The sequence below is a fragment of the Hyla sarda genome, chromosome 2 (genome assembly GCF_029499605.1).
Source record: "Hyla sarda isolate aHylSar1 chromosome 2, aHylSar1.hap1, whole genome shotgun sequence".
In the NCBI taxonomy this organism is placed as follows: Eukaryota; Metazoa; Chordata; class Amphibia; order Anura; family Hylidae; genus Hyla; species Hyla sarda.
In genome coordinates this window covers 60323781-60338701 of record NC_079190.1, presented here as the reverse complement: position 1 = coordinate 60338701, position 14921 = coordinate 60323781, and the positions used below count along the sequence as shown (strand labels likewise).

General features: G+C 43.3%; 1 protein-coding gene across 7 annotated transcripts in view; it reads right to left on the bottom strand.

Annotated features, from left to right (window-relative positions):
• Positions 1 to 14921, bottom strand: part of FRY (FRY microtubule binding protein) — a 526666-nt gene that overhangs the window by 175931 nt on the left and 335814 nt on the right. For all 7 annotated transcript variants that reach the window (XM_056561876.1, XM_056561877.1, XM_056561878.1 and 4 more), the window contains one exon: positions 1572 to 1662. In XM_056561876.1, the coding sequence (XP_056417851.1) occupies positions 1572 to 1662 (91 nt within the window). The remainder of the gene's footprint in view (positions 1 to 1571; positions 1663 to 14921) is intronic.

Here is a 14921-nt window from a genome sequence, read left to right as displayed (position 1 = left end):
CAGCAATGGGATTCTGCTTTACTTGAATACTCAAACATAATTTTTAAACAGAAAAAGCTCGTAATTCTGCAGTAAACCTAGCCTTGGGCTGCCTTACAGGGGTTGTCTGCTAAGAACAATCTCTGCTTGCTCGAATAAGCTGATCGAGCAATCCAGAAATCTGAAAGTAAGTGTTCAATATTCTGATAGCTCCACCACAGGTGAACTGAAGCATTACACAGTGCCCATTCAAATCAATAGGTTGTCTAGGACAGGACAGGTCCTCCAGACTGCTTCCTGTCCTGGTCAAGAGATGGAGATACTGAAAAGAGGACCTCCCCCCTCCCCTTCTATTAACTCAAAATTCTTTAACAATTCTTTCACACTATATTTTTTATTGTGTTTTTAACTTAGGCTGCATTCACGTCTCGTTTTGTACATACGGGTGCCGGATCCGGCTGGGGGAGGGGAAAACCGGGCTCTCCGGTACCCGGATCAGCCCGTAAGTCCATTTACTTTAATGAGCCGCCCGTAGCCGACCGGAGTCAAACGGTGACTCCGGTAGGCTCAGTTTTGACCCGTATGCGGTTTCCTGACCGGACCTCAAACCGTAGTATACTACGGTTTTAGGTCCGGTCCAAAACCGCATACGGGTCAAAACTGAGCCGACCGGAGTCACCGTTTGACTCTGGTCAGCTCATTAAAGTAAATGGAGTTACAGGCTGATCCGGCTGGGGTATGGGAGCGCCCGGTTTTCCCCTCCCCCAGCCGGATCCGGCACCTGTATGTACAAAACGAGATGTGGATGCAGCCTTACACATTTTGTTTTGACTGAACTCATTGAAAGATATGGTTAATCAACAATGCAACATAAATCATGTGTAAAAAAATCCAACAAAAATGCACAGTATGAACAGGATCTTTGCATTTTAGTCTTATGATGACTTCTCCTTTCTATTAGTCCTTTTAGGTATAAGAATATTACAGAAAGGTGTCCAAGTGGTTTTTCTCTCTGGCACACACACAAGTCTATTCCCTTGAAATACTCTTTCCTATAGCCTCCCCTGGTGGTGACAGCCGATTGTTGGGGGCATTTGAAGCTGGACACCATTGTATTATCCCCCTATTCTTGGGTCAGCTTCTTTTGACAAAGGGGAGGTCTTCATGAGAAAACTCCTTTACCCCTGATGGACAGTGATCCCCACACTGAATACCGTACAACCACAATATTCAAGTCCAATATATTGCTCCATATTGCTACATATATGTGCAAAACAGACACTGATCCCCGGTGGATACCCGTGTAGGTACATTCCGTGCGGAGCGCTGCAGCGTACACAATGGCTTTATAAATAAAACATAATGAACATCCGATATACTGAGCTTTTTCTTTAACACAAATATATGATCCTCGGATATTGCTGCACACAGTTAAATTCATCTTCGAGAACATCTGCTGGTGACTTAATGTATATAATGTCACTAAATTCAATATTCTCTGCATTATCTGCTTCCTGAATCCATAGGAAGAAATTATGGCTGCAAAGTTAATGAGAACTATAAATGCGCCATCAATGGCCGGCTCATCTTACCTGTTTCAGGACTTCTATAAGCACTAATGAGAAAATAAAATCAATCGCCAGGTCCCTCCGCTCCATCAAGTAATCCTTCTGCTGCTCGTCCCTGGAAACAATATAAAATGAATGATTGTTAGTGGACATTGTATCACGTGTCCCTCCATATACTCCTGAAACTCGGGCCTTTAAAGGCGTACTCCACTGCCCCAGCATTCCGAACGTTTTGTTCCAAATGCTGGGTTTGGGCTACAGGGGTAGTGACATCATGATGACGCCCCCTCAATGCAAGTCTATGGGAGGGGGTGTGGCAGCTGCCACGCCCCCTCCCATAGACTTGCATTGAGGGGGCGTGATGTGACAGCACACGGGGCATGTCCACGGTGTCACAACCCCCGCAGCCCAAACCCAGCGTTCGGAACAAAATGCTCCGAACGCTGGGGCAGTGGTGTACGCCTTTAAGGGGGACGCTACATGAGTGGTCGGCCGCATGCAGCCAATGGCTGCACAATTTTCACCGAAAAATTGTGCAGCCATTGATTGCACAATGCAGCCCAAATGGTTGTGTGGCCAGAAAGTAGACCCTTCATCTAAGATTTAGCACCTTCGAAGTGATGGTGATCAAGTCTAATCAAGTTGGAAAATCACAAATTAAGACAGTCCTAAAATTTGAATTAGATCATCTCACCATAGTCCTGCATGGACCTGTTTCAGATCAATGCTAGTCCATGCCACAAAGAAGTTTGTCAACTTTTTTTGGTACCTATATTAGGTGTTTTAGTGACTCAAGTTCCAAAAAGATAGTGTTCTAACTCCTAAACTTTCCATTTGAACTACAAGGACCAAAACTAAGGACTTTGGCTGTAGCTAAAGTCCCAACTCAGAAGGGACTCATTAGGGATATAGGTTGAACTTGATGGACTCTGGTCTTTCTTCAACCTTATGAACTACGGTATGTTACTATTCTCCTATGGAACTGCTTTTATAATGTGGTGCTTGGAGTTTTTATTCTTTATTCCTAACCCCAGGATGGACAAATCCAACAACTTTTCACTTTGTTTTCTGTAGATATCAATTGAAAACGCCAAGAAAGACGCCAATTCTGCCGCATGGCGTTTCTTTGGCCAAAAAACGCTGCGGCCAGATGTTAGCTGTAAATCAATGAAAAATCGTAAAATTCTTATTCCACTTGGTGTTTTTCCCTTTGGCGTTTTTTAATCCTTTTGGCGTTTTTTCACTCTTTTCTTGCGTTTTTGAAATCGTTGGTAATCGCAGCATGTTGAGCCACTGGCGTTTTTTAAGTCAAAATCGTGGCGTCTTTCTCCCATAGAAGTCTATGGGAGTGAAAAAATGCCAAGAAAACGATATGTGGGTTTTAACTTTGGAGTTTTTGCAGGTGGTTTTTATTCTTTTTTGCACTTCATCCAAAAAAAGTGATGGAGATAACTTTTTTAATAAAATTTCGTAGGGTACCATTAAAAAAATTAAATGAAAAAGATACAGTAGTGAAGAAAAAATAGTATTTAACAAAATGTATCTTTTAATTTTTAAACAGGAATCAATTTATGTGGGCGGGTGGGGACCTAAAAATGCAGCCAACAATAATAAAAATGTAGTGTGTGTGTGTTTTCCACTTTATTTTCTTTATTTTTACATTTTTTTTAGGTAGTACTACTACTCCCAGCATAGAAAACACTGTTCCATGATTGGAGTAATAGTACCTGTACTAATAGACAGATCGCCCGTTGCGATCCTCTTGTATAATGTATAGATGCGGCGGCCGCTCTTCTATGGTCCCCTGCACTGCCGTATATATACACATAGTCATATTTCCCGCAGAGAGCTGTGATTGGCCAGATGGTTCCAGCCAATCACAGCTCTCTGTGGGAAATATGAATATGTGTATATATACGTCAGTGCAGGGGACCATAGAAGAGCATCCGCCGCAACTATAGATTATACAGGAGGATCACAGCGGGTGTCAGTAGTGATACCCGCTGTGATCTTTCCTTAACTGCAGATACTACTACTTCCAACATGGAGCACATTCTGCTCAATGCTGGGAGCTGCAGTACCTGCATAAATAGACAGATCGCAGATCTGTCTATTAATGCAGATACTACAGCTCCCAGCATGGAGCAGAGTGTGCTCCATGTTGGGAGTAGTAGTGCCTGCAGTTAAGGACACATCACAGTGGATGTCACTACTGACACCCGCTGTGATCGCCCTGTCTATAGCAGAGATGGAGTGACTGTGTACATCGCTCACATCTCTGCTCTGTACTCCAGCCACTCACTCATTGATGTTTCCCTCAGAGCTGTGATTGGCTGCAACCATCCGACCAATCACCACTCTGGGTGGGAAATATGAATGAGTGATGTTCTATTTACATCACTGGCCAGAGTATAGTGCAGAGATGTGAGCGCTGTATACAGCGGCATCTGTGCTATATAATGGACGATCGCATCGGGTGTCAGGACTGAGACCCGGGGCGAAATGTCTATTACTACAGGTACTACTACTCCCAGCATGGAACAGTCTGTTCCATGCTGGGAGTAGTAGTACTACCTAAAAAAAAAAAAATTTGAGAGAAAAAAGTGAAACACAAACACTTTATTGAAAAAATTATAAAAATTTTGTTATAAAATATATACATTTCGTTTTAATAAAATCTTTTCCATCACTGCTGCATCCTTCATTTTTTTTTTTTTTGATATCCAACATATTTTGGGTACCAAAAAAAAAAAACGCCAAAAGGTGACAAAAATGCAATTTCAAGACAAATGAAAAAACGACAGAAAAATTTCCAGAAAAAACACCAGACGCATGACATTGCACTGGCATTTTTTCAGGCGTTTTTTATGCGTTTTTTTTAATCCCAAAAAACGCAGCACAAAAAAACGAGTAGAAATTTAGCCTAACTCATTTCTGCAAATGATTGATGCAGATAGCTCCTAAAATGTATAGAATCCAGCTGTCCTAACCATTATATATGCAATTATTTATATACTTCTCTACATTATCTGTGAATGTATTAAACAGTTATATATTAAAGAAGTTATCTACAAATGTAATGTTATCCCCTATCCTTTGTAATAGGAGTAGTAGCATGCATGCTCAGCCACGGCATAAAGGGGTATTTCGGTGAAAAACAACTGGCTCCAGAAAGTTTAACAGATTTGCAAATTACTTCTATTAAAATATCTTAATCCTTCCAGTACTTATCAGCTGCCGTATACTACAGAGGAAGTTGTATAGTTCTTTTCTGTCTGACAACAGTGCTCTCAGCTGACACCTCTGTCCGTGTCAGGAACTGTCCAGAGCAGAAGAGGTTTGCTATGGGGATTTGCTCCTACACTGGACAGTTCCTGAGATAGAGGTGTCAGCAGAGAGCACTGTGGTCAGACAGAAAATAACAACTCAACTTCAGCAGCTAATACGTACTGGTAGGATTAGGATTTTTTAATAGAAGTAATTTACAAATCTGTTTAACTTTTTGGAGCCAGTTGATATGAAAAAAATAGTTTTTTTCACCGGTGTACCCCTTTAAACTCAATCTATTAAAGGGGTTATCCAGGAATACAAAAACTAATTTCTTTCAAAAGGAGCTCCATGTCTGTCCCCAGGTTGTGTGTCGTATTACAACATGGCTCCATTTACTTCAATGGAACTGAACTGCAGAACCACATCCAACCTGACAGACAAGAAGCGGTTCTTGAAAGAAATCAGCTCTGTTTTTCTATTCCTGGATAACCCCTTTTAGTTGTGCTACCACTACATTCATTTGGGAGACAAGGAGCCTCCATTCTCGTGATCAGTGGGGGTTTCAGTGGTCGGACCCCCTCCTATCCTGTGGAGGATAGAGGATAACTTTTAAGGGATAAACATTTTTACTATGCTTCACAATGTTCGAAAGATCTATAATGTTTAATTCTGAAAAAGGAGTTAAAATGTGATTTTAATTGACTTACATTTAGGCCCCATTCCCATTACATACATAGATTGTTCTTTTCTGTCTAAGTGCTCTCTGATGACACCTGTCTCGGGAACTGTCCAGAGTAGAAGCAAATCCCCATAGCAAACCTATTCTACTCTGTGCAGTTCCCGAGACAAGCAGAGATGTCAGCAGAGAGCACTGTTGTCAGACAGAAAACAACAACTCAACTTCAGCAGCTGATAATTATTGGAAGGATTAAGATTTTTTTTAATAGAAGTAATTTACAAATCTGTTTAACTTTCTGGAGCCAGTTGATTGAATATATATATATATATATATATATATATATAAAGAGTATTTTCCTGGAATACCCCATTAAGGGTTTTTTTTCCCTACAAAATGCAGTTTTTTTTTTACTTATCTACAGGCTAGGCATAAGTATCTGATCGCTAGGGACTCCAACTGATCACAAGAAGGGGGTTCCTACGTTCCCCATTTTAACCAGGCTATGGATTAAAATTCTCTTTGAATTGCTAATACACTCACACCAGTGAAAAAAAGTGCACATCCTGAAGTATAATGGATGGAAATTTCTTGTTGTTCTCAATATACTGCAGTGTTTTCCAACCAGGGTGCCTCCAGCTGTTGCAAAACTACAACTCCCAGCATGCCCGGACAGCCAATGGCTGTCCAGGCATGCTGGGAGTTGTAGTTTTGCAACAGCTGGAGGCACGTTGGTTGGAAAACACTGGTCTACATGTATTCACACATTGCACTGGATCTGGGGGGTATTCTGCAGTTTCTCTTTACTGTTCCCCTTTTATAATCATGGGGTGAGTCAATGGTCTAAGTCAGCGGTAGCGCCTCAAATCGGGTACCCTAAATCGCCTTCTTTACCTATAATGCTTCTTTTTTTCCTAAGGCAAAATAGATAATTGCCTCTCATGGCCTAGCTCCTACATAGTGTACGTCATCCTTAATCTCAGGGCTCCTCAGGGAGGTCATTTATTAGAGTAATAGCTTGGGGGTAAGACAGCAGAAGAACAGACAAAACTGAAAGGCATGATTTCTAATCCACCAGATCGAACTCGTGGCCTGGAGACTGAATGAAGATATATATATATATATATATATATATATATATATATACACTCACACAACCTGCCTGATATTGTGTTGGTCCTGACTGTGCTGCTAAACCACTGAGGTTTGGACTCCACAAGTTGTCTACAGGTGTCCTGTGGTATTAAAGGGGTATTCCAGGCAAAACCTTTTTTATATATATATCAACTGGCTCCGGAAAGTTAAACAGATTTGTAAATTACTTCTATTAAAAAATCTTAATCCTTCCAATAGTTATTAGCTTCTGAAGTTTTCTGTCTAACTGCTCAATGATGATGTCACGTCCCGGGAGCTGTGCATGATGGGAGAATATCCCCATAGGAACTGCACAGCTCCCGGGACGTGAGTCATCAGAGAGCAGTTAGACAGAAAACAACTACTTAACTTCAGAAGCTAATAGCTATTGGAAGAATTAAGATTTTTTAATAGAAGTAGTTTACAAATCTGTTTAACTTTCCGGAGACAGTTGATATATATATAAAAAAAGTTTTGGCCTGGAATACCCCTTTAAGCACCGTGATGTTAAAGGACAAGTATCATGAAAAAAAAAATGTATCCCCTATCCTAAGGATAGGAGATAAGTTTTAGATCGCGGGGGGTCCGAGTGCTCGGACCCCCCGCGATCTTCTGTTTAGATCCCCGACTCTCCTACAAAGCGGTGCGTCACGAACCCCGCCCAAAGCAGGGGCCGCCACGCCGACTCTATATAGTTCTATGGGAGAGCCAAAGATTGCCGAATGGCTCTCCCATAGAGCTATATGGAGGGTGCGTGGCACCCCCCGCTTCGGTCGGGGGGTTCATGACGCGCTGCTGTGAAGGAGAGCTGCGGCTCTAAACAGAAGATCATAGTGGGCCCCAGTGCTCGGACCCCCCGCAATCTAAAATGTATCCCCTATCCTTCGGATAGGGGATACGTTTTTTTCATGATACTTGCCCTTTAAGTGTAACTCTAGTTACACTCTGGTGGCAGGATAACTGTTTAAATTTCCATGGCACCTTCATAGCCCAAAACTTGCCAAAGACTACAGTGATCAGGGTACAGATTTGGCAGAAGTCCATGCAAGTCTATGGGATCTTCGCCAAATCCATATCCTGATCACTGTAGTCTCTGGCAAGTCTCGGGATACGAAATGTAAAGAGATTTCCTGATGCTGGAGTTACGCTTTAAGTCCTGTAAGGATATATTCACACTGCAGATTATCCGCCTGGACATCCCGCATGCGGCAGGCGCAGACAAATCAGTCAGAGCTAGGACTGTCTCCATAGATGGCAAATGTATTTTCAAGAGGATTCCGCTGAAAGAATGAACACGTTCGTCCTTCCTGTGGAGTGCAGAATTTGATTTTCCGGCAGGAGAGTTTTTCACTGTGTAAATTCTGCCATGTGCATGGTGCAGCAGAGTCCTGGTGAAAACAATGGGAGTCTGCTGCCGCTGAATTTCCTAACAGAATATTTTTCCTGGATTCCGCTCAGAAATTCTAGTGTGTGAATGGGCCCTAAGGTGCGGCCTCTATAGATCGGACTGCTTTTTTTATCACATGCCACAGATGCTTGTAACATTTGTAATATGGTGTCACAGTAACATCCACATGAAAGCCAGGACCCAAAGTTTCCCTAGTAGATCATTGCCCAGGCCAGCACACTGCCACTGCCAGCTTGGTGCCATCTTTTCCCCTGGTAAGGGTTCACACCACGTTTCTGCAATACAGTTCCCGTATTCGGTTTTTGATAAAAAAAAACGGATTCCTCAAAACCTGATTAAACAGTATCAAAACGTGTGGACACATTTTAATCTGTATAAAGGTTGAAAACTATATATGGTTTGAAAAATTATGTCCGGTTGCATCAGTTTTTTAAGAAAAAACTTAAACGTTTTTAACTTTTCACTCCATTATGAATAAAGTTTCACTTGTTTGATTGAAATTCCAAGAAAAAAACTGTGCAAAGTCAAAAACCGTATGGTGAAAACCAGATGGAACCGTACGCGCATACAGTTCTGTACGGTTCCCATTGACTCCCATGTTAAAAAAAAAGTATACGTTTCAATACGGTTTTTCACCTGGACCTAAGCGGTGGTAGGCTACGGTTTTGGGTACGGGAAAAAAACTGACAAAACCGTACAGGATGCAAGACAGACACAACCGGGTGCATCTTTTGGTATACGATTTTCTATGGAGAGTCAATGCATACAGTTTTCAATACGGTTCCATACGGTTTTCAAATTGAAAATGTATACGGGAACTGTATTGCAAAAACGTGGTGTCAACCCAGCCTAAATAGAAAAAATCCACCTAGGCATTCATACCTATTGTAGGTATTTCTCTGGTGGACAGTAGTCAGCATGGGCACTCTAGCCTCCACCTGATACACAACAACCTGCAATCCAACTTTTCATTAACAACAGTTTTTAAGGGGTACTCTACTGCCCAAGTGTCCAAAACATTTAGTTCTGAACGCTGGGTGCAGGCTACTGGGGTCGTGACGTCATGCACACGCCCCCAAGTGACGCCACACCACACCCCCTCAATGCAAGTCTATAGGAGGGGGCATGGCAGCTGCCACGCCCCCTCCCATAGACTTGCATTGAGGGGGCGTAGTGTGACGTCACTAGGGGGTGTGTGCATGATGTCACGACCCTCGCTGACTGCACTCTGCGTTCGGAACAAAATGTTGTGGACACTGTTGTGGATACTATTACATAGGTAATAATTTACATAACGGGAACACCCCGTAACATCTTGGGGGAGATTTATCAAACTGTGTGAGAGAAAAATTGAGTAATTTTCCCACAGCGACCAATCACAGCTCAGCTAATGAGCTCTGGTAAAATGAAAGCTGAGCTGTGATTGGCTGTTATGGGAAAATCACTCTTTTTTTTCTCTCACATAGTTTGATAAATCTGGGCTTTTGTATTTTGGAGATGTTCTAGCCCAGATTAGAGTTCTAATTGCACTTGGAAATGAGACCAACGGTTTTAGGGTGAATTCATACAATACTTAAAGACCACCTAGATGGTCCAATAATACCCTTAGGTTCCCAACCGTCAAACTTATTGTGAATTTAATCCTAAATTAAAGGACTTTATTGAACTGGTCCATAAACTAATTGAAGGATAATAGAAAATAACAAAATCACACTCTTAAAACACTGCATACATGACAGCCTGATTGATTGATTGTTTGGTTTGTGGGCTAAAAATAGCTCCTTATATCTATTTGATTTGTAGGGGCCATTCTGCAGATAATGTCCCTTTCTACTATCTATGGCTGGAGCATGCAGCTAGTTATTGCCCACATGCCTCTTGACAAAGTCACTGAAGTGGCGAAACGTTGAGGGGGTAGTGTAATTTTGGTTTTAACTAGCTGCATTCTCCAGCCATAGAGAGTAGAAAGGTTAGAGTTCTAGATTAGAGTTCTAGACCCAGATCCTTACACTTTCCTACATCCACCACTTCAAGAACTGACTGATCACTTGCATCCTTATATACCCAATACCAACAGGCATCATTGTCACAGGATATTTTCACTTCACCAGCCATTGGTTTTAATCTAATGGCTGATCACTAATTAACATTATTATTTACACTCCCTAAAATGAAATCCTTCCATACAAGGAGGCATAGAAAGCTAAGGAGAGTTTTACCCTCCAAGGCCAGTACATATTCCAAGACAAGACAATTTCTCTCCACACTTGATGGATGAGAACAATATAAGACCATTTAGGAGAATTATAACACTTGCATTCAGACTGGAAACCTTTTCCCACTTCAATAAACAAATAAGAGACGCTCCAGCTGTGACTAAAAGGGAGAAAGCTCTTCTCTGGAAGCGTTCAGCGGCCATAAGTGGCAGGTACACCACTTGAAGGCTATAGATGGACGGATATACAGTGGTCCTCTCTAGACAAGTGTAAACAATAGAATTGCTGGCAGAATCACATCATACTTGACTAGTTCAAGAACCACGGAGGTCAGAATTGCAGCTGTAAAAGACATTAACAATGCCAGGATTGATGAGAAGAGAAGTCAACATGGATTACAGGCCGCTTAGAACCAAAACAGAACAAGGAATTTCCTGTCTTGGTTTATCACTGCTCCATAGACTCGTGTAGAGTTCTATGTTATTCCTATACATTACATGACAGACTTTGTCTACATTGGCTTATTAAAAGGGAGGAGGAACATAATGGTCTATGGAACAAGAGACTTGACAAGCAGGTGCCAACACAGGACTGTTAAAGCTGCCATTATTTCCTCACATTACAATGTATTAGACGTACTCTGCAATCCAGTTACTGACATATGATACTGTACTGCCGGAATGTATGAGATCAGGCGCTTATTTACTCATCCAAGAAAGTTCTCACACTTTGCTTACTGAAAACTACTGATAATGCGAATGTCATATGGTGTGGGTAGTACTACACGGGCAGACGGCTGCCTGATGCTTGTGCCGATAAAGTAGATTGGGGTACTCCTCCCCAAGACATCTTATCCCATATCCAAAGGATAGGGGATAAGATGTCTGATCGGGGGTGTCCCACCGCTGGGGACCCCTGCGATGTCGGCTGCAGCAAACCAGACATCCGTTGCACGGGGCGAACTCAGCTCCGTGCCGGATGACTGGCGATGCGGGGCGGAGGCTCATGACATCACGGTTGCGCCTCGCTTGTTATGTCACAGCCCCTCCCACAGATTTGCATTGATGGGGCATGGCCGTGACGTCACGAGCGGGGTGCGACCGTGATTTTACGAGCCTTCGGCGCTCCCGGGCTGCACCCGAAGCTCTAAACAAACGCCGGGTGCAGCAGGGAGATTGCGGGGGTCCCCAGCATCAGGACCCCCGTGATCAGACATCTTATCCCCTAACCTTTGGATAGGGGATAAGATGTCTAGGGGCGGAGTACCCATTTAACCCCTTAAGGACCAGGCCATTTTACACCTTAAGGACCAGAGCGTTTTTTGCAATTCTGACCACTGTCACTTTAAACATTTATAACTCTGGAATGCTTTTAGTTATCATTCTGAATCCGAGATTGTTTTTTCGTGACATATTCTACTTTAACTTAGTGGTAAAATTTTATGGTAACTTGCATCCTTTCTTGGTGAAAAATCCCCAAATTTGATGAAAAAAATGAAAATTTTGCATTTTTCTAACTTTGAAGCTCTCTGCTTGTAAGGAAAATGGATATTCAAAATAAAACATTTTTGGGTTCACATATACAATATGTCTACTTTATGTTTGCATCATAAAATTTATGAGTTTTTACTTTTGGAAGACACCAGAGGGCTTCAAAGTTCAGCAGCAATTTGGAAATTTTTCACAAAATTTTCAAACTCGCTATTTTTCATGGACCAGTTCAGGTTTGAAGTGGATTTGAAGGGTCTTCATATTAGAAATACCCCATAAATGACCCCATTATAAAAACTACACCCCCAAAGTATTCAAAATGACATTCAATAAGTGTATTAACCCTTTAGGTGTTTCACAGGAATAGCAGAAAAATGAAGGAGAAAATTCACAATCTTCATTTTTTACACTCGCATGTTCTTGTAGACCCAATTTTTGAATTTTTGCAATTGGTAGAAAGGAGAAAATTTTTACTTGTATTTGAAACCTAATTTCTCTCGAGTAAGGACATACCTCATATGTCTATGTTAATTGTTCGGCGGGCGCAGTAGAGGGCTCAGAAGGGAAGGAGCGACAAATGGTTTTTGGGGGGCATGTCACCTTTAGGAAGCCCCTATGGTGCCAGGACAGCAAAAAAAAAACACATGGCATACTATTTTGGAAACTAGACCCCTCAGGGAACGTAACAAGGGGTAAAGTGAACCTTAATACCCCACAGGTGATTCACGACTTTTGCATATGTAAAAAAAAAAAATAATGTTTTACCTAAAATGCTTGGTTTCCCAAAAATGTTACATTTTTAAAAAGGATAATAGCAGAAAATAACCCCCAAAATTTGAAGCCCAATTTCTCCCGATTCAGAAAACACCCCATATGGGGGTGAGAAGTGCTCTGCTGGCGCACTACAGGTCTCAGAAGAGAAGGAGTCACATTTGGCTTTTTGAAAGCAAATTTTGCTCTGGGGGCATGCCGCATTTAGGAAGCCCCTATGGTGCCAGGACAGCAAAAAAAAAAACCACATGGCATACCATTTTGGAAACTAGACCCCTCGGGGAACGTAACAAGGGGTAATGTGAACCTTAATACCCCACAGGTGATTCACAACTTTTGCATATGTAAAAAAAAAAAAAATAATTTTTACCTAAAATGTTGGTTTCCCAAAAATTTTTGATTTTTAAAAAGGGTAATAGCAGAAAATTCCCCCCATAATTTGTAACACAATTTCTCCCGAGTATGGCGATACCCCATATGTGACCCTAAACTGTTGCCTTGAAATACGACAGGGCTCCAAAGTGAGAGCGCCATGCGCATTTGAGGCCTGAATTAGGGACTTGCATAGGGGTGGACATAGGGGTATTCTACGCCAGTGATTCCCAAATAGGGTGCCTCCAGCTGTTGTAAAAGTCCCAGCATGCCTGGACAGTCAGTGGCTGTCTGGTAATACTGGGAGTAGTTGTTTTGAAACAGCTGGAGGCTCCGTTTTGGAAACAGTGGCGTACCAGACGTTTTTCATTTTTATTGGGGAGGGGAGGGGGGCTGTGTAGGGGTATGTGTATATGTAGTGTTTTTTACTTTTTATTTTATTGTGTGTTAGTGTAGTGTAGTGTTTTTAGGGTACAGTCGCACGGGCGGGGGGTTCACAGTAGTTTCTCGCTGGCAGTTTGAGCAGCGGCAGAAAATTTGCCTCAGCTCAAACTTGCAGCCGGATACTTACTGTAATCCTCCGCCCATGTGAGTGTACCCTGTACGTTCACATTGGGGGGGGGGGGGGGGGGGACATCCAGCTGTTGCAAAACTACAACTCCCAGCATGTAGGGTCTATAAGTGCATGCTGGGAGTTGTAGTTTTGCAACAGCTGGAGGCTCCGTTTTGGAAACGGTGGCTTACCAGACGTTTTTCATTTTTATTGTAGGGGTATGTGTATATGTAGTGTTTTTTTACTTTTTATTTTATTGTGTGTTAGTGTAGTGTAGTGTTTTTAGGGTACAGTCACACGGGCGGGGGGTTCACAGTAGTTTCTCGCTGGCAGCTTGAGCTGCAGCAGAAAATTTGCTGCAGCTCAAACTTGCAGCCGGATACTTACTGTAATCCTCCGCCCATGTGAGTGTACCCTGTACATTCACATTGGGGGGGGGGGGGGGGGGGGGGACATCCAGCGGTTGCAAAACTACAACTCCCAGCATGTACGGTCTATCAGTGCATGCTGGGAGTTGTAGCTTTGCAACAGCTGGAGACACACAGGTTGTGAAACACCGAGTTTGGCAACAAACTCAGTGTTTTGCAACCAGTGTGCCTTCAGCTGTTGCAAAAGCTACAACCCCCAGCATGTACGGACAGCGGAAGGGCATGCTTGGTGTTGTAGTTATGCAACAGCGGGAGGCATACTACTTTGGCTGGGGATGCTGGGGATTGTAGTTATGCAACAGCTGGAGACACACTGGTTTGCTACTTAACTCAGTGTGCCTTCAGCTGTTGCAAAACTACAACTCCCAGCAGTCACCGACAGCCAACGGGCATGCTGGGAGTTGTAGTTATGCAACCAACAGATGCACCACTACAACTACCAGCATGCACTTTAGCTGTTTGTGCAAGCTGGGAGTTGTAGTTATACAACAGCTGAAGGTACACTTTTCCATAGAAAGAATGTGCCTCCAGCTGTTGCAAAACCATAAGTCCCAGCATGCCCATAAGTGCATGCTGGGAGTTGTGGTGGTCTGCCTCCTCCTGTTGCATAACTACAGCTCCCAGCATGCCCTTTTTGCATGCTGGGAGCTGTTGCTAAGCAACAGCAGGAGGCTGTCACTCACCTCCTGCTGCTGCTTGATCGCCGCACAGGTCAGTCCCGCCGCCGCCGCCGCCGTCGCTCCTGGGGCCCCGATCCCAACATCAACGCCGGGGATCGGGGTCCCCAGCACCAGGGGTGCACGTCCCGCACCCGCTCACGTCCTCCGGAAGAGGGGTGGAGTGGGTGCGGGAGTGACACCCGCAGCAGGCGCCCTGATTGGTCGGCCGGTAATCCGGCCGACGAATCAGGGCGATCGTGAGGTGGCACCAGTGCCACCTCACCCCTGCAGGCTCTGGCTGTTCGGGGCCGTCTCTGACGGCCCCGATCAGCCAGTAATTCCAGGTCACCGGGTCACTGGAGACCCGATTGACCCGGAATCGCCGCAGATCGCTGGA